This window comes from Dipodomys ordii, unplaced genomic scaffold (assembly GCF_000151885.1).
Source record: "Dipodomys ordii isolate 6190 unplaced genomic scaffold, Dord_2.0 Scaffold28, whole genome shotgun sequence".
Classification (NCBI taxonomy): domain Eukaryota; kingdom Metazoa; phylum Chordata; class Mammalia; order Rodentia; family Heteromyidae; genus Dipodomys; species Dipodomys ordii.
In genome coordinates this window covers 11,322,712-11,343,794 of record NW_012267244.1, presented here as the reverse complement: position 1 = coordinate 11,343,794, position 21,083 = coordinate 11,322,712, and the positions used below count along the sequence as shown (strand labels likewise).

The following is a 21,083-nucleotide window of genomic DNA, read 5'->3' as shown; positions in this document are numbered from 1 at the left end:
ATAAGTCATGGACACCTTTTTTGAGATGTCTAAAACATATAATTTACAAAATTTATGAAAGTTGTAAAACTTGATACCATGTATCCAAAGGACCCTGAGCCTTTAGGCCTTATGTATTTAATTATTTATTGCAAATGTAATCTGAAATTGTAAAAACTCCCTCTGATTAAGGATATGAAGACACTAAAGCCTCTCATTATAAAAAGATGCCACCAAACAGAAAATAGAACTATCTAGTAATAAGGAGCAGTTTTTACTAACTACTTTCAAACTCCAGAAACACTATGTTCTGTCTTAGGCTGCTTAACTTCAATATTAGGCAAAAGCTTTAAAAACTACACTCACAGTCAAGCATGGCTTTTAAGTAAAGCACAGTGGCTGACATAACACTGCTGAGAGATGTGTGTACTCATTTAGGATTTAAACCTTCTCCATTAAGCTCTATTGAAGAGCAACTGCTGAATAAATGAATGCAACTATGTTTATGTTAAAAGCCTGTTTCCCGCAGCATGTAATTAAAGGAAATGTTGTACAAAGCCAGTACTTTTGTCAAGCTCCTGTAAATGGAAAGATGGATAGCACTCAGAGAAGTGAATGCATTGCTTCATATTTAACCTTAACACTCTTGTCATTAATGGTTTGTCTAACTTGTTCTATAAAAGACAAGGTACTGTTCCATTGAAGTAAAATTAAAAAAATCAACTAAACCATGCTTTTCAGAACAGAAGATTCATTATCGTCAGCTAATGTATTGGCATAAAGCAAAGTAACATCCTATCAAGTAAGGCACACATTCAATCTGCCTTCCCACCCCCCTTTATTTTTAACTCATGCTGTTTTATTGTTATAGGCAATTTGTACCACTCAGCATGACAGTGTAAACTGAATCAAGATTAATTTACATGCAAAAGAACACTTAGGAGAGCAGCATGGTAAGCAAATGTATTGTCTCGATTGCTGAGGTGGAAAAAGAACCTGGAAAGAAAAAAAGGTGCTCTAATTAAGGGGCATCAAATATGATTGCTTGTGGTAGTTAAGGGCCAGAAAATAGTAAATGTCTGACCACTTAAAGAATTAGCATCTTGCTCACTAGGAACCCATAAGATGGATGCATAAATCACAATAAAATTAAGTAAACATTTTAGGTTTCTTAAAGCAGAGGTTTTGTTAAATGAAAATATATCAGGTATTCTCAAATTAAGTAGGAGGAAAAATATGCCAAGGTACCATTAAAAGTTTCTGTTATATAAACATACTTTTCAAACATTGTACATAGCTTGCTCACACATAATACAGATAAAGTTACTGGGAAAATATTTAAAAATCATCAGACTGAAGAACTGGTAGTTTTATTAGAATTTGTCTAATTTTTGGTGAAGGTGTAGTACTGCACTTAATTTAGGTCAATCAACTGTAATTAACTACTAAACTAGCCAAGTAAAGTAAGAAAACTAATTTGAAAAGATTTTTCTGTGTTTTGGATTTGCAGGAAGAAAGTAAACAAAAGGCAGTATCCTGGAACAAACCATCAGCATAAGCCTTTGAAATTAAAATAGAAGAAACAAAATTAAAAATTTAAATAAAAAGAAATTCTATGCTCTTTACAGTATTTAAATGTCCTCAGAGACAGCTCATAACCAATTCCGCAGCACTTAAAACTCTCAATAAATAAACTATGCTTCATTTTAAGGCTCATGATATGAATACCATAAATATTCAATGACAAAGGCAACCTGATTTAGCATGTTGACCTCCATTGTAAAAACAATCATGTTTAGCCACAGAACCCTTAAGAAAACAGAAAAAGTGATGAAGCTGGTTATAACTAGAAATAAAACCTTTTATTTGTAAACACATTTGTCCAATATGTGAGAATCTGTTAGAACCATCTTTACTTAATATTTGCACTTTTCAGTTATGTATATATCTTGAGAATAAAAAAGAAACATTTTGTTTCTCTTATTTATAACTTTCAGTTTCTAACATATTTAATCATTTTGAAGTCTTAAAAGATATCATGAAATGAGATCAATTATATAAACTCTTTTTTTTACAGCAGAGAAACAGATTAAACACATTTTTAAATGCACATTTTACCTTCTAGAACAATGCATTGATAAAATGTGAGGAAATGATTTTTATTTTAATTTAGGATTTTGTTAGTAGGTCATTTTCATTTACCTTCTGTCTAACAAACAAATACATGTATACAGTTGAAAACTGAGATCTCTATTGCCAAACCTGCTAAAATCTAGAACTAAAAAGATGCTATTGAGAAGATTCTTGAAACCTGTGGCAAATTTGCCGGCATCAAGTCCCACATCAAAGAATGAATTCAGGAAGACAGGAAGAATGATACAGAAATGCCAAGAGACTTGCAAGGATTTACAAATACTTCATATAAACAAATTTTCAAATAGCTTTATTCAGAGTAGCCTTTCTGCTCTATTAAACATAGCAAACAGCTGCCAGATTTATTCAGACAAATAATCAACAACCATAGAAGTAAAATGGCAGAAGAAAAAGGGATTTTGGCAACAAGTCCACAGAGGACCGCAGCTATTCTCCAAATGCACCTCTCTCATGCACTTACGGTTCTATATGGCTAGTCAGCGAAAAATCCCTCTGTTACAGCAGAGCAAAAAAAAAATTTGATCGAAATAGCAACTATTCTAAACAACAGCTGAGAGAAAGGGAAAGGGCATACACTAATCTGCTGCCTTAAATAGACTTTACTTGTACTTCTCAAAGACAGAATACCCTCTTAGCAATAAATGTGCCAAAGCCTTACTCAGTCGCTTATATGCCACTCACCTTGGTTTGCTGAACAGATGCAAAGCAGAGAGGCAGGCTTTAGCCAGCAAAGGGTAAGAATAGCAAATACAAGAATCAATTCAATTTGTTATGGGAAAAATAAAATCACAAAGATAATTTTCTTCTATAGCAATAATCAACTTTTGAGAAAACAAATGTAAAGTTGGATTTAGTCACTTTTTTATCATTTAAAAATAGGGTCTGAGGAAAAAAAAGATTCCTATAAATTTATAGTTGTGTTTGGGATTTCTGTGTGAGATTCTTCGACAACAGGTCTTTTTGATTCTGTGGATCGAAAAGGCTTGGAGTAAATCAATCATAAGCACTACAACAAAGGAGTGCCAGGGAGCATGTTCCTTTCCTCGGATGTATGTAGTACTTTCTAGAAGCTTGATGAGTATGATCTAATGATCTCAAAACGAAGGGATCTTTGTTTGATAGCATCCTTCAGAAGGGGAAAAATAGCTCTGATTCACATATGGTTTTAAAAATTGCTGAATATTCAAAAATATATTCCCTAGTTTTAGAAATGTTATCCTTTAACACATAAAATCTTTGTTATTTTCCTATATTCACATACAGAAAAAAAGGCTTCATTTTTATCAGAAGATACATTGTAATTGCATTCTTCTGGTAATATTTTCCTTTTAAGGTGTACATTTAACTCAGCTCTGATTTATTAAAACTATTTCTTTAATATAAAATTTGGTCAAAAGAGAGGTCTTCTAATGCTATAATTAGGACTTCATTTTGAAATGTAAGGTACTTAACTGTGTACAGAGGAAAATGTATTACCAAGAGTGGAAAAATAGGCCTATAATAAAAAACCTACAGAAACATAAGATTTACGGCAATACAGCCTTAAAGCGTTAAGTCTAAGTTCCTGGTGTTTTACACCGAACAGGGCCATCATCAGAATTGAAAAGCTAAGAATCAATGTGTTACTGTAAAGACATACTAATTAATTTTCAAATCTAACAGAAACATAAACAAGCATATACTTTCAAGGTTATTTCATAAGTACAAAGCAATAACAAAAATGGGAAGACTGTGCATTGACTAATATGTGTTTGAATCAACAGACCAATTAGCAGAACAAGCATATAGCATAGTTTTGGTACGTAAATTTCTAGGAAATTGTAATAATTTCTCACCTTGTTCTTTCTTAAAATCTTTCTCTGAAATGGCAACAGGTAAAAGTAGTTCTCCAACAGATGGCTGAATATTAACATTGAAACAATCATCCTTGGTGCTAAAGAAAAAGTAAAACCAAAGCTGATTAAATGCGAACTAAACATACCTTTAAAACTATGTAGTTGAATAGATGCAATCAAAACATATATTAGAAACTTCTTTTTTTTTTCTTTCTGTTTTTATGTGGTACTGAGGAATTGAACCCAGGGCCTCATTCATGTGAGACAAGCGCTCTACCACTGAGCCACCTTCCCAGCCCCCTACTAGAAACTTCTTAATTAAATATCACAGCTAAAAAGATTTGAAATTTTTCTCAGACAAAACTGTAGAGAAATACACCTGTTATCTCAATTTTTTACTAAATGACACATATAGGAAATGCTATCATGTGACACAGAAAATACACATATACATACAAACATAATATACTTATTACTCTTCTTGAACAACATTTCCAGCCCTCTTTGTTCTGGTTAATTTTGAGATAGGGTCTTTAAGTTTTTTGCCTGGAGTCAACCTGGACCATAATCCTATTTATGTTTCCTACCATGATGTTTACTACTGTGCCCAGCTTTTGCTCATTTAGGTGGAGTTTCACAAACTTTTTTCCCCAGCCATTCCTCATCTAGTACTGCAACCCTTCTGATCTCAGCTTTTTATATAACTGGGATGACAGATGTGTATCACTGTGTCCAGGTGATCGTTGAGAAGGGGTCTTGTGAACTTTTTGTCTGGGCTGGCCTTGAACCAAGATCCTTCTGATCTCTGTTTTCCTGAGTAGCAACAATGACAGGGGTGAGCCCACTAATGTCTGGCATTCATTTTATACTACCTTATTAATTAATTTTGGTGCTTAATATTGAACATAGGACTGTATCCTATAACTGAACAACTCTCCCAGACTGACAAGAGAATTTTAAAAAACATCAACAAGAGCCAGGCATGAGATTAATAATGTAAACCCAGCAGCTAGGAAACTAAGGAAGGAGGATCACAAATTTGAAGACAGACTCGGCTATTCAATGTGACCTTGTTTCAAAAAACAAAACTAGCAAAAATGAAAAAAAAATATTAACAGCAGCGAGGGCATATAACCACAACCTTATCTCTACTCTGTATATATAAAATATAAAGGAAGCACTCTAGTCAAATATTTAAGAACTCTTTAAAAATCAAGATTATTTTAAGTTATCAATTATGAGTATGGTTGGCTGCAAATAAGCAGAAATCCAACCAAGTTTCTTGAGAACTGAGTGTCTACTGTTTAGAATACAAGAAGTTTTGGAGTCACCAAAGCCCATTAAGTGACTGGAAGAAACCCTCAGGGATCCAGCTTTCCCTCACCTACCACTCCATCCATAATATGCTGGCTCACCTCATGGCTGCCGCAGGGCAGCAGCAACTCCTGGTGCCACTTCCACATTCCAGTTAAGAGAGAAAGTGATAAGGAAGGAGGCCCAGTAAACAAGCCAACCAAACCTTTCTTTGTCATCAGGAAACAAATAGCTTTATGAACTTCCTTCAGAGGGACTTGTATTTTCAGGTTAGAAATGGATCCTGTGACAATTGCAAAAGTGACTACAGAGATGAGGACCATGGATGGGTGAGATATACCAAACATCAGGATAAGATGCACAGAGTTTATTCCAAAGTGAGGTAGGGACAAATAATATAACATGAAGAAAGAAGATAAAAACAACCTTTATGCTAGTAGACACCATATTCTTAGAAGCTTAATTTTTTTTTTTCCTCTAAAGGTAGGATCTGGTTAGATAGCCTAGGTTTGCCTCAAACTCACGCGGTAGGCAACATGGCACTTTGAGCACATAATCCTCTTGCCCTAGCCTCCTGAATGCTAGGATTACAGGTGTACCTTACCCCACTTAGCAATGTCTTAGATTTCTTCCACATGTAAATTATCCAAAGCCAACCGATAAACCCAACTTATTTGTAAACTCAACAGTTTCTAAATACAAATGATCTTAAAACTGGGTGACTATTTGGGGATTTAGGGAAGAGTGACTCACTAGTCTACTGTGAGGTAAAGAAATGTCATATGTTGTATGGTAAGAATTACATTAGAGATACATGGAAAGCAGATATATAACCCATGGGAGGGGCTGATTTGTTCTGCAGGAGAGAATTGAGGGTAAACTTTTGTGTGAGAAGAGAGATAGGCATTCTTGCCTGTGTGTTGGGAATAGTGAGTGGCCCAGTGTGTCTGCAGACAAGGAGGGTGGTACATTATGAAGAGCATCACCCACAGCACAACCATTCATCCCAGTTCTCTCAGGACAGCTCCAGTTGATGGCTAGTGTCCTGGAATCACATCCAGTTAAGTGCCTCTTTTCACTCTCTGAAGTGTGCTGTTGTTGAATTAACTGTATGGATCTTTTATTCACATAACGAACACAAAAGTGTCCATGTTCCTTCTTTCCTTTCTTTCTTTTTTTCTTTTATGGCAGTCCTGAGCTTGAACTTAGTGCTTAGGAGCTGTCACTGAGCTTTTCTGCTCAAGGCTATCTGTAGAGCCACAGTTACACTTCCAGCATTTTGGTTGTTAATTGGAGATAAAAACCTTACAAACAAGTTGGGCACCAGTGGCTCATACCTGTAATCCTAGCTACTCAGGAGGCTGAGATCTAAGGATCGCGGTTCACAGCCAGCCTGGGCAGGAAAGTCCGTGACATTCTTTTTTTTTTTTTTTTTGTTCGTGACATTCTTATATTCAATAAACCACTAGAAAACCGGAGCTGTGGCTCAAGTGGTAGAGCGCTCACCTTGAGCTGAAGAGCTGAGGGATAGCGCCCAACCCCAGAGTTCAAGCCCCACGTCCGACAAAATAAATAAATAAATAAAATCTTACAAACATTCCTGTTTGGGATGGCTTTGAACTATAAACCTAAGATCTCAGCCTCTTAAGTAGCCAAGATTAAAGGCCTGAGCCACCATTGCCTGGTTCAATGTTTTCTTCTTCTTTCTTCGCCTTCTTTTTTTTCTTCTTCTTCTTCTTCCTCCTTCTTCCTCTTCTTTCTTTTTTCTTCTTTCCCCTTACTCCTCCTTCTCTTTCTTCTCCTCCTCCTCCTTTTATTTTTATGTTGGTCATGGGGCTTAAACTCTGGATCTGGGTACTGTCCCTGAGCTCTTCAGCTCAAGGCTAGCACTCTACCACTTGGGCCACAGTACCACTTCCAGTTTTCTGGTGGTTAACTGGTGATAAGAGTCTCATGAACTTTCCTCTCTGGGCTAGCTTTGAACCGCATCCTTAGATACCAGCCTCCTGAGTAGCTAGGATTATAGGCGTGAGCCACAGCACCCAGCTTCTTCTTCTTTTTGAAAATAAAGGGTTTTTCTTTTTTTAAATTAGAGTTGTATCCTTAGGGTCTTGTATATTAAGGAGTAACATCGGGGCATTTCCATACATGCTTAATGCACCCTACTGTCTTTCCTTCTATCATTTTTCCTTATAATCAATCGTCATTTCTTTTTTTTTAATATAATTTTTTTATCACTATTAAGGTGTTGTACAGAAGGGTTACCGTTTTGTAAGTCTGGTAATGATTACATTTTTTTTTGGACAATGTCACCCCTTCAATTCCCCCCAGTTCTCCCCTCCCATCTCTGTCACAAGTTGCACTGTTCATTTCCACTCCACATAGAGTATACTGAGTATTATGATTACATTTGTTCATACTTCTTCCCTCTCTTTCTGTATCTACCTTTCGTCCCTCTAAAAGACAACAAAACAAAACCTAAAGCAAAAACCACCACTACTAGTACCACCACCACCAACAACCAAACCCCACACGTTTCCATTTCCTGGAATTTGTTTTGATAAACAGTATTTTATGTTTAAAAATTATACCTTTGCATTCCTCCCCTAAGGGTATCTTCATTCATTGGTCTGATTGTTTGTGTGTAAATGCCTAGAATCCTGTATAAGTTAATCATGTTCAGTTATATTATAGATCTAACTTCCATATGACAGAAAACATGTGCTGCTTGTCTCTCTTGAGCTTGGCTTACCTCATATAACATGATTTTTGTTCTAGATACATCAATTTTCCTGAAAATGACATCATATTATCCTTTCTAATGGATGAGTAAAATTCCATTGTGTATATATATACTCATCTATTGTAGGGCATCAGGGCTCTTTCCATCCCTTGGCTATTGTGACTAGTACAGCAATGAACATGTATATGCAAATGTCTGCACTGTATCCTGACTTATAATGTTCTGGGTAGATGCCTAAGAGTGGTATGGCTGAGAACATAAAGTTCTATGTTTAGTTTTTTGGGGAACCTCCAACCCACCTTCCAGAGTGATTGTACTAGTTTACATCCCTACCAACACAGCAACAGTGTTCCTTTTCCCTGGGATCCCTCCATTGTATCCCTGCCAGCATTTGTTATTCAAACTCTTGATGTTGGCCAATCTAACTAGTAAGAGATGGAATCTCAAAATTATTTGCATTTCTCTTATGGTCAGGGATATTGAGCATTTCCTCATGTGTTTACTTGTCATCTTTAACTACTTCTTCTGGAAGTCTCTTTTTAATTTCTTTGTCCATTTATTGATAGGTTTATTGTTATTTTGGGGGGGGAGGAGTTAATTTCTTGAGTTCTTTGTAATATTTTGGATATGAAGCCTTTGTTAGTAAATCCCTATTTCTTAAAACAATTTCAACATGTTTCAATACCCTATTTTCATACATTCATTCTTTGACTAAGTTCTCCCTTGATATCTCTTTTTTTTTTTTTTTTTGGGGTCCGGTCGTGGGGCCTGAACTCTGGGCCTGGGCGCTCTCCCTCAGCTCTTCAGCTCAAGGCTAGTGCTCTACCACTTGAGCCACAGCGCCACTTCCGGCTTTTTCCTTTTTGCTTATGTGGTGCTGAGGAATCAAACCCAGGGCCTCAGGCATGCAAGGCAAGCGCTCTACCACTGAGCCACCTTCCCAGCCCCATCCCTCAATATCTCTTAAAGCAATGGGAAACCATCAGACTTTAGGCACTGGAAAGTAAGTGACCCCATTTGTAGTTTAGAAAGTCCTATGGCAATCTGTAAGGTGCAGTGGGAGAGAAACCAAGGAGGAAGGTCTAATTAGGAGTCTAATCTGGTTAAGGCAGGTTTTTTTGTTTTGTTTTGCATTTACTGTGTGTTTTACTTAAATAACAACAATGACCCCACGAGGCAGCTTTGTTACCTAAATTTAATGATTAAGAAACATGAATGGGCTGAAGGTGTGGCTTGGGCCTATCAGGCACACAGCTGGGTGGCTTTCCTGGGATTTGAACATAGGGGCACATGATCTTATTATTGTGTGCTGCTTCCCTAGGTTGGGTAACACTAAAAATGAGAAAAATGAGCTATTTTATGGATGCTTAATTTATTTTAATATTTGTATTAAGGACTATGAAAATGTCTAGGAAGATAAAATGACTGACTGTGATGCAATGGTATTTGTTTTTAAAGAACTTTCATTCACTAAAGTTTCCCTTCACAAAGTCCTTCAAAAATCCCAAGGGATACAGCAAAAGCAGTGTTGAAAGGAAAGTTCATAGCTCTATGTGTGTACATAAAGAAAACAGAAACAGCTCAAGTAAATAACCTCATGATGCAAAAAAAGCGTCTAGAAAAATAAGAAGGAACCAAACCCCAAAAGATGGAGAGGGATAGTAAAGATTAGGGTAGAAATCAATGTATTAGAGACTAAAAAAACTACACATAAAACCAACAAAACAAAAACTGGTTCTTTGACATAATTAATAAAAATTGACAGATCCCTAGCTAAGTTGACAAAAAAAGAAGAGAAAAATAAATAAACTTAGAGATAATAAAAGAAACATCACAACAACCATCCAAAAAATCCTAAAGATTAAGAGGGACTACTTTCCAGACCTATACTCAAATAGGATGGAATATCAGAATAAATGTCTAAGTTCCTTAGAGACATACAAGTTGCCTAAGCTGAACCAAGAATATGTAAACCACTAAAACAGACTCCTAACAAGCAATGAGACTGAGGAATAAAGAGTCTGCCAACAGCGGAAAGTTCAGTGTTATGTTCATCCCCAAACCAGGTAGAGACCTAATGATAAAATAGAAGTATAAACTAATCTCTCTGATGAACATAGAGATAAAACTCCTTAATAAAACACCAACAGGGCTGGGAAGATAGCTCAGTGGTAGCATGGGTTCAATTCCTCAGCACCACATAAACAGAAAAAGCCAGAAGTGGAGCTGTAGCTTAAGACCCAGGCCCAGAGTTCAGGCCCCATGAATGACAAACAAACAAACAAACAAACAAACACCAACAGAATTGAACAATAAATGAAAAAAATTATGTACTATGATCAAGTCAGTTTTATCCCAGAGATGAAAGACACAAATCAATGAACACAATACAAATTAACAGAGCCAAAGACAAAAATCACACAACCATCTCAATAGTTTCAGAAAAAGCCTTTATCAAAATCCGACATCCATTCATGTTAAAAGCTCTGGAAATCATTTGGATAAATGCCCAGAAATGGGATTGCTGGGTCATAGGAAAGCTCTGTGTGTAGTCTTTTGAGGACCCTCCATACTTATACTTACATATTTACACTCCTACTAACAGTGCAGTAGGGTTCCCTTTTGACCACATCCCCTCCAGCATGCGTTGTTATTAGACTTCTTGATTATAGCCATTCTAACTGGGGTGAGTGAGGTGGAACCTCAATGTTGTTTTGATTTGCATTTCTTTTATGGCCAGAGAAATTGAGCATTTCTTCAAGTGTCTATTTACCCAAATGATCACAAACAAGGCCATACTAAAGCTACCAGAGCAACTATGTTTATTGCAGCATTATTCACCATAGCTAAGATATGGAACTGACCCAGATGCCCCTCAGTAGATGAATGGATCAAGAAAATGTGGTGTGGTGTGGTGTGGTGTGGTGTGGTGTGGTGTGTGTGTGTGTGTGTGTGTGTGTGTGTGTGTGTGTGTGTGTAAAATGGAATTCTATGCTTCCATCAGAAAGAATGACACCCTCCTATTTGTTAGGAAATTGGAAGACTTGGAAAAAATCTTATTAATTGAAATAAGCCTGATCCAAAAAAGTATAGGTCCCATGGTTTCCCTCATTTGCAATAATTAGTATTCATCTAGGATAATTTCATCAGATGAGCAGAAAAGCTCCAAAGCTATGTACATATGACCATATAAGATGCTAAGTGAAATGAACCCCAAAATATGGACACAAGGTCTTTCATTGTTGTTGTTGTTTTTTGTTTGTTGTTGTACTATGTGATTTTATTTGTTTCCTTTTTATGTTCTCCCTCCTATGGAATATCCCTGTTGTCACTGTACTTGATTTTGGTACACTGTATCTTGTATATACATTTGTCTAACTTGGAGAGGGGAAGGGGACTAACAAAACCCTGAAACAAGAACACAGGATGATCCACTGCAACAATGATACCCTCAAGATAGTATATTGGAAATGAACTTTACAATCTTGGGGCAAGGGGTGAATGAGGTGGGGGAGGGAAGGGATAGTAGGAGAACAAGGGAAGGGGTAACAATGTTCGACAAGAAATGTACTCATTGCCTTAGTCATGTAACTGTAACCCCTCTGTACAGCATCTTTACAATAAAATAAAATTTTTAAAAAAGCTCTGGAGAATCCAGGATAGAAAAAATACTCTCAACATAATAAAGGCTATCTAAGACAGACTAACAGCCAACATCATATTAAATGGTAAAAAACTAACATCATTTCTTCTGAAATCAGGAACAAGCAAGGATGTCCACTTTCTCTACTCCTTTTCAATACAATGCAAATGAAATATGTATAAGTTAGACATGTTAAAACTATAAAAATCTGATGAAAGAAACTGAAGACATCAGGAAATGAAAAGATCTCCCATGTCTATGGGTAGGTAGAAATAATATCATGAAAATAACCTTTTTGCCAAAGTTGATCTACAAATTCAACATAATCCCCATCAAAACCACAATGACATTCATCACCAGGATAGAGAAAACAATCTAAAAATATAGAACTTCCGTATGATCTAGCCATACCACTTCTAGGCATCTATGCAGAACATTAATAGTTAGGATATGGTAAGAACAATTTGCACATCCATGTTCATTGCTGTACTATTCATAATAGCCAAGATATGGAAAGAGCCCAGATGCCCTACAATAGATGAGTATATAAAAACGTCATATGTATACACAATGGAATTTTATTCCTCCATGGATAATATGATGCCATTTTCAGGAAAAGTGATGTACCTAGAATAAAAATCATGTTAACTGAGGTAAGCCAAGCTCAGAGAGACAAACGGTGCATGTTTTCTCTCATTGTTGTTTTCTTTTGTGGGGTACCAAGAGGGAGGCACAGGAATGGAGGAAGAGTGAACAAATGCAGTCATGGTCAATATACACTATGTAAAGAAATGAACTATGCAACTTATGAGAAGGAATGAGAGGGGGAAAATGGGGGAAAAGGAAGGGGTTGACCTTGTCCAAGAATTATTGTACTACATTACCTTTGTAAAACTCCTTAGTAACAAAAAACATCAACAAGCAAAAATCCCAAGAGGCACTGAAGCCTACTATTTCCTCTTCTTTTGTTAAATACCCAGAATTTTTTTCTAAGTATTCCCAGCTCAGTCCTCTCATTTATAAATCAAATTCATTTTCAATCCACTGCTTAGAGGGAGTATTTTTGTTGTTGTTGTTGTAGGGAGAGATTATTTGTGTTCCCAGTTGGATAAGAAGGCTAAATAATGTTTCTTAGACTAATGTGAGTCATAATATTGCCTCTCATTTAAGAGTTTGTTTATTATCCTTATTGTTTTGTGTCTAGTTCTTTATATTTTATTGATATCATGGCCTTTACGAAAGCTGCAACATATCCCCCACAGATTTTTGTATTATCTTAATAGTTTAAATGAAATTTCTCTTTATTTTAAGACTTTCTTTGTTTTTTTAAAGAATAAATATTTTTATGGTCAAAGTTTTAGTTTGACCACAAAAATATGGAGTATCTTTGAAATCATTTCAAAGATATTTGAGTATTTTTTTTCAAAAGGCCAATAAAATGCCAGCCCTTTAGTTTTCACTGTCAGATAACAGAGGAATTAGTTGATAAGCTGAAAAAATATGCAGTGTATCTTGCATTTTTCCATAGACTATATGATTCTTCCTTTTTAAGTTCAAAACAAAGCTCATGTATTTGTAGTCAGACTCCACAATTCCTAGGTTCTGAAAGTCTTCATATTGATCTTGTTAAAATTTGCTATGTTGACATTTACAAATTTAGCATACATTGATCATGGAATAATGCTATACTTCCATTCATACATATGATTTAAAGTCTCCAACAATCATTGTGTTTGGATCTACATGTGTGTGTTTTTTTAAATTTTATTTTTTTATTGTCAAGGTGATATACAGAGGGGTTAGAGTTACATAATAAGGTAATAAGTATATTTCTTGTCAAACTTGTTACCCTTCCCTCATTTTTCTCATTTTCCCTCCCCCCAACCCATACAGATCATTTCCAACATATTATCTTGCATATATTGCTGTTCATTGGTTCCATCCTAAGACTTTTTGGCTTAATGATTACATCAAATAAAAACTAATTAATCTCTACTTTCCTAAGACTTACACACACTGTAACTTGTCTTTCTATATTAGCTACACCTCTGATATAATGTGAATATAGTTGGGAATGGAAATCCTTGTTTGCTCCTCTGACTTTAGAAGACATTGTGGTGTTTACTGTGAGCAATGGGTCACTTAGGCATCATGGAAGACTTGGAAAAAAATCAAATTAAGTGAAGTAAGCCAGACCTAAAGAAATATAGGTCCCATGGTTTCCCTGATTTGTATACGTCTAGGATAATCCTATCAGATGAGCAGAAAAGCTCAAAAGCTATGTACATATGACCATATAAGATGATGCTAAATGAAATGAACCCCAAGATATGGATACAGAGGTTTTTCTTTGTTGTTGTTGTTTTTAACGTATTATGTGATTTTTTTTGGTTTCTTTTGTATATTCTTCCCCGTATAGTATATCCCCTGTTGTCACCATATTTGATTTTGGTACCTGCATCTTGTATATACATTTATCTAATTTGGGGAGGAGAGGGGAAATAACAAAATACTGAAAGAAGGACACAGGATGACCCACTGCAACAATGATACTCACAAGACACTACGTTGGAAACAGACTTTACAACTTCTGTGGGAGGGGAGGTAAGGGAAGGAAGGTACAGTAGGAGAAAAACAAAGGAGGGGGTAATGATGTTTGACAAGAAATGTACTCATTTCCTTACTCATATAACTGCAATCCAATTTAAAGCATGTTTACAATAAAAGTAAAATAAAATAAAAAATTACCACTTTGACCAAAGAGGATATTTGAAGCATTATGATGGAAGGAATGACATGGTGTGGTCTCCTTTTTCCTTTGTTATGGAAAAGGTTAAATAGTAGAGACGCTCTTTCTAATTTACTTCTTTTTTCTCAAAAGCCAATGATTTCATCTAAATAATTCAACTTACTGTTGTTACAGATTTGAGTTTAGAAACATTTGTGTTTTACAATCTTCCTCTTTTTTTTTTTGGTTGGTCAGTCATGGGGCTTGAACTCTGGGCCTGGGCACTGTCCCTTAGCACTTCAGCTCAAGGCGAGCACTCTACCACTTGAGCCACAGTGCCACTTCCGGCGTTTTCTGCTTATGTAGTGCTGAGGAATTGAACCCACAGCCTCAAGCATGCAAGGCAAGCACTCTACCACTGAGCCACCTTCCCAGCCCACATAGGGTGGGCTTCTAACAAGCATCACTTAAAAAGTCATTATCCTCTGCCAAACTCTAAATGTCAATAACAAGTCAACAGTGTGGGGCTTAGGCCTCAAATTAAACATGTATTACTGCCTACTACTAAGACCAAAGATGGGGACTGGAAATTGGAAGTTGTTCTTTAATTCCCTCATGAATGCCTTAAGACTCCCCCTCCCCCCCTTTTTTTTGTCAGTTGTGGGGCTTGAACTGAACCAGGGCACTGTCCCTCAGCAATTCAGCTCAAGGCAAGCATTCTACTACTTGAGCCACAGCGCCATTCCAGTTTTTCTGAATAGTTTATTGGAGATAAGAGTCTCACAGCCTTTGCTGCCCAGGCTGGCTTTGAACTGCGATCCTCAGATCTCAGCCTCCTGAGTAGCTAGGATTACAGGCATGAGCCACCACGCCTGGCTTCCTTCCTTCCTTCCTTTTTTTTTTTTTTTAATAAAAACTTACTTTTTTGATTATTGTTGGTAGTGGGATTAAACCTGGGGACTAGGCACTGTCCCTGAACTCTTTTGCTTGAGACTAGCACTCTACCACTAGAGCTACAGTGCCACTTCCCAGTCTTCCTTTGTACAACTCTCTCTCTCTCTCTCTCCCTTTCTATTCCCTTCTCTTTCCCTTCTCTCTTCTTTCCTCCCTTCCTCTCCTCTTTCCTTCTCTTTCTTTTCATTCTGTACTGGGGTTTGGCATAGGATTATTTTTGCTAAGCAGGCACTCCATTACTTTAGCCACACATACAGCCTTTTTTGTTTAGGGGATTTGTCATAGTCTAATTTTTTTTTGCCTGGCCAGCCTCAGACCATGATTTTTCTACCTATGCCTTTATCATGGTTGGGATTATACCTGGCTTATACAAAGTCTTGCCAACTTTTGCCCGGGTTGGCCTCAAACTGCAAGCCTCTTGATCTCCACCTTCTGAGAATCTGGTAACTCCAGGCCTATGACATCACACCTGGCCATTCTTTTTCCTGTAATCTTATTAGCCTATAGTTTTTGTCCCTATGTATTTCTGTACCTTCTGTAGTTATATGCTTTGTAAAATGTATAGTTGCTTTACTCAGGAAACAGTATAAGAATTGTTCGTAAAACTCAATAGCTTGTAAACAATTTGTCAGTTTCTCCTGTCTGTCAAACATGCACATGATCACAGTTTTGACAATTTCTCCTACTACATGTGTTAGTTTCTGCTATAAATTACAAAACTGTGATTTAAAAGTTTTTAAGTGTTTATTTTCTTAGAGGATTTAATGAGCAGGGAATATTTCATGTTTAATTTTTTACTAGTTTCAACATGTCTAACTTATACACATACATATTTCATCTTCTTTCCCATGCCATTCTTTTAGGTAGAGTTCTTATAAGCAGCACTGTGAATTTTGTTTTTTTAACACTCATTTACTATAAATGGAATTTAATTTACTGACATAAACTGTGAAAATTATATACGTTGTATGGATGGCTCTTGCCAGGCATCTTATTTTCCTTTCCCAACTAAGTTAAATTTACCTACTTTTAATTCTTCCTAGTCTTCCTTAATTTAGTAATTTGGAAGTCATCATACATCTTATTTCAATTATTTTAGTGGTGTTACTTACTATTTTAAACTATATTTAGATTTGTTTTTGCCTTTAATCCTTCTGGCAAATACAAGAGCTCTATTATGTCAGCATTTCACCCACATTTGTTCATGCTGGAATACTGGTTCTCTCTTATTATTAAACATTCATTTTTCATATTATGTGTCAACAATTGTTTTTACACAGGGTTATCCTTGGGCTTGAACTGGGTCCTGGGTACTATCTCTAAGCTTCCATTTTCAAGGCTTTACCAACTGAACAATAACTCCACTTCTGGCTTTTTTGGGTAGTTATTTGGAGATAAGAGTCTTACTGGTTTTCTTGCCAGGGTTTGCTTCTTACCATGATCTTAAGATCATATCCTCTTGAGTAGCTAGGATTATAGGTATGAGCCACTAGCACCCAGTTTAATTACTTCTATTTTTTCCTTCCAGATTTCCTGTTAGATAAATGAATCCTATAAATATTTTTTTCTATTTTCCTTTTTTCTACGCTAGTTGGTTAGTTTGACAGTATTCAGCTGTGGCTACTCGTACATATTCTACTCAATTTCCTTTGATATATTTAAAAATATATTTTTATTTAAGTAGCTATACAAAGAAGTTGCCATTCAACAGTGTTTAGTGAATACAGTACCTACTGAAACATCTTCACCTCCATTGGACCCACCCCTTCCCTTACTTTTCTCAGTACTATGGCCTATACAATGCAGTCTTGCCTGTATTCCACTCATTTCCCAGGTTCATTTTTCTACCCCTTTCTCCTTGTTGTCCCCCTTCCCACCACACCACTTGCGAGTACCCATTTTCTGGTACTTATTTTGTTGGCCTTCGAGTTAGACTTTCTAAAGATTTATACTATTTGTGTTCTCTATAGAGTCGATTATACTTCAGTTAATTCATTTATAACCGCTTGGGTACCACCCAGTATGTTCATTAGGCACATTATAACTCCCACAAATGAGGGAAACTATGCAACCTGTATTTCTACATAATGGAATTCTATTCATTCATCAGAAAGAATGATATTTTACCATGTATGTAAGGAAATGGAAAGACTTGGGGAAAATTGTATTAAGCATTATTACATTCTTAAGTCTCCAAGAATACTTAAACACTATTCTAATTGTTCTTTTCATAGCAAGATAAACATTCTATCGATGTAGTATTCTCTTGATTAAGACATTAATTTTAGAGAAAGCTTTTTTTTTTTGGAGTTACCAGTTTCTTTCATGAGCAATGGGTTTTTGTATTTGCCATGATCCTTCTCTTTCAAGATGCTACACAGGCTCAAAACTTTGGTCATCCTATATTGTTCAATTACCTACATAATGGAGGTCTACATTTAAGTAACATACACAGCTAGTTCTGCTACTGGCTGTGAGGTTTTAGGTAAAATTCTTTAAACTTTCTCGGATCATTTACTTACTTGTAAAATGAGGTAATGAAACTCACAGGATTATTACGAAAAGTCAACATATCGACATACATAATTCCCAGTATTTAGAACAATATTGAGCACACTACTATTGCTTGATAAACTGAGTACTATAGAATCTGTCCTTTTCTTCTGGTGGACTGATTAGAGTTTATTAAGTGGGTGACATACTACTTGGAATGATAGATAGAGAGAGAGGTATATACACACATATACATATACATATATTTATATATATATATGAAGTTGGGACAAAGGTAGGTAATGGTTGCTCCTCCTACTGATGAATACGAGTACCTTTACTCTAGTAAAGCTAGGATTTAGAGGATTTGAGATCATATATTTAGGCAGAACTGTATTTCATGTTATCTCTATCTCTGCTTCCTTCACACAAAAGCCCTACTGTGTCCCATGGTTCTCCATACCCACACTTAAAGTTAAAATCTCCCAGGTGAATTTTTTTAACAGTGCCATTCTTAGGCCTCAAATTAAACATATATACTGTCTACTACTCATACCAAAGATGGAGACTGGAAATTAGAATCATTCTTTAATTCCCTCATGAATGCCTTAAGACTCCCTTTCCCTTTTTTCAAACTTACTCATTTTGTGATTTTCCCCCAGGTTTCCTTAGTATTATAGTACCTTTATCTCATCAGTGTTATGCCCTGTATATTTATTTTCTCGACTGTTGCTTATTTATCGCCCTTTGCTTTCTGTCAATTCTTCATAACTTCTGGTATGCTAGTAGCATTTTTCTTTCTTTTTGGTAATCTTTCTCTTAAAAAAAAAAAAAGCATTTTCTGGGTCTGGGAAGGTGGTAGAATGCTTGTCTTAAATGCATGAGGCCCTGGGCTCAATCCTCAGCCCCACATAAGCAGAAAAAGCCGGAAGTGGTGCTATGGCTCAAGTGGCAGAGCGCTAGCCTTGAGCAAAAGAGCTGAGACCCAGAGTTCAGGTCCCATGACTGACCAAAAAAAAAAAAAAGCATTTTCTGTAGTTTTAATGGACAAAAGGAAGGGTAGATGCAAGTGGCACACTCATTAAGCTAACTTAAGCCAAATCATATTATTTTTAATACTGGTTAAAACATTCTTATATTCTAAGCAAGAATGGAGGTCTATTCATGCACTCTGTTGACTTTTGGAGAAATATGTGTACATATAATTGTAATTTAATGTAATCAAGGAATAAAGTTAACAACCAGTTAAAATGAAAACAAAGAGAGAACATCAATTCTTATAAGTACTCACACAAATATAAGTATAGATAATGCTCTATCTACCTGAATAACTACAATAATATGAGTTAATCTTGGTTTTTTATTCTAATAAAAGAATATCTGAAAGGCTTACATTCCACGTTCTCAGAATTTTTGAAGGCTTCTTATTAAATATTCTATTATTGCTTATAATTTTATGTATTAATTTATATAATGTACTTTAAGAAAAAAATTCAACGTCAGCCATTCCTCCTTTCTTTTTATTGAACTTTACTATTATAGCACACATCACTAAGTAAAAAGTGCTACTTACTATGCAAAAGGCACAGTCAGTGATTGGCACCTAAGACCAATTGATCTGCCCATTACCACTATCTCCCTACCCCCACTAGTGCTACTATGAAGCTATTGATTTAAACACCGTCGATCGGTTTCCATTTTCTGATTTTGGGCAGGCCAATTAAGAAAGTGAGTAATTGTGATTACACTGCTTCAGGATCAATTACACTTGATGCAAGACAAAGTGCTCTTTTCAGAATACACAAAAATAATTTTTGATCTAGGATGCTTTTATGTTTACTAAAATCTAAAATAAGTAACTCATTTATATCTTCATAGTAGAAAAATATATTGATATAGGTGTTTATAATATCTAAGACTATTTTATTAGAAGTAAATTTATAATTTTTCTAAAATTAGAGATACTGAAAATTGTTCACAGTATTTCCCAACATAAAATATGAACTAAGTATTATCAGAATATTCATCTTTAAAGGAATTTGGTTAATTTTGGAAGACAAATCCTGTCTGGCAGACGACAAAAGAAGTCTTGCAATTAAACAAAAACTTGAAAAATAAGAACATGCTTGGTTATACAGAATGAAAAGGCTATTTATATGAATTGATAACATAAAGGTATTTTTTAGTTTTAATTCTGATCTAACATAGTACATGAGCTTTGTCATTGAGCTCACATTGACCACATCATGAAAATGAATATACCTCTGGTGTTGGAGGCAAATCTATTTAGAGTGATGTTACTCATAGTCTGGTGTTCAGTAATATTGATCGGTGTTGTTTGTCTAATAGAAAAATAATAAACAATTACTAAGCAATGTTGGGAAAAGTAATCAGTTTTTATATATCACTAATACAGCAGACCTCCCAAAACATAAAGGTGATGATCTGCATAAAATCAATGTGTTATGCTACATTGCTTATATTCATCACTGCAGGTTCTTGGTAATAAAAGGTATAACATTAGGCTTGAATTACTGCTAAGCTGAAGAGGTATCTGGAAAAAAGGGCTCTAGTATTTAATTTAGAAATTTATTTAAACATGTCTTTTTCTTTTTTTTAAATATATTTTTTATTGTAAAGATACTCTACAGAGAAGTTACAGTTACATGAGCAAGTCAATGAGTACATTTCCTATCCAGCATTGTTACACCCTCCTTTATAATTCCCCAACCATCCCTCTCCTTCCCAACCTCCCATCTCCCCCTCCCAAAGTTGTAAAGTTCATTTTCAACATACCTCTTGTACAACTCATTGTTACAATGGGGCATCCTGTATCCTTATTTCAGCCATTTTGTTATTTCCCTTCCCTTCCCCAAATTAGAAAAATGTGTATACAAGATTCAGGGCACCACAATCAAATACAGTAACAACAGGGGTTGTACCATGGGGGAAGAACACACAAAAGAAATAAAAAAAAATCACATAGTACATTATAAGTACATTAAAAAGAACAGCAACAAAGATAAAACCTCTTTTGTCCCTATCTTGGAGTTCATTTCACTTAGAATCAGGTTATATGGTCATATGTACATAACTTTTGAAAAATGTGTTTTTCTTAAACTTGGATATTGTAAATCATTACAAATTCTGTTCTGGTTAAAATTCAGGTAAGTAGGGGGAGGATTGGGTGGGGGGGGAGGAGGCTGGGAAGGGATGTGAAGGGTAAACAAAGGAGGAGGC

General features: G+C 35.7%; 1 protein-coding gene across 1 annotated transcript in view; it reads right to left on the bottom strand.

The window, feature by feature from the left end:
• Window positions 1-21,083, bottom strand: part of Ap3b1 (adaptor-related protein complex 3, beta 1 subunit) — a 245,036-nt gene that overhangs the window by 13,154 nt on the left and 210,799 nt on the right. Inside the window, exon 24 of the mRNA XM_013015820.1 lies at window positions 3,969-4,066. Within this exon, the coding sequence (XP_012871274.1) occupies window positions 3,969-4,066 (98 nt within the window). The remainder of the gene's footprint in view (window positions 1-3,968; window positions 4,067-21,083) is intronic.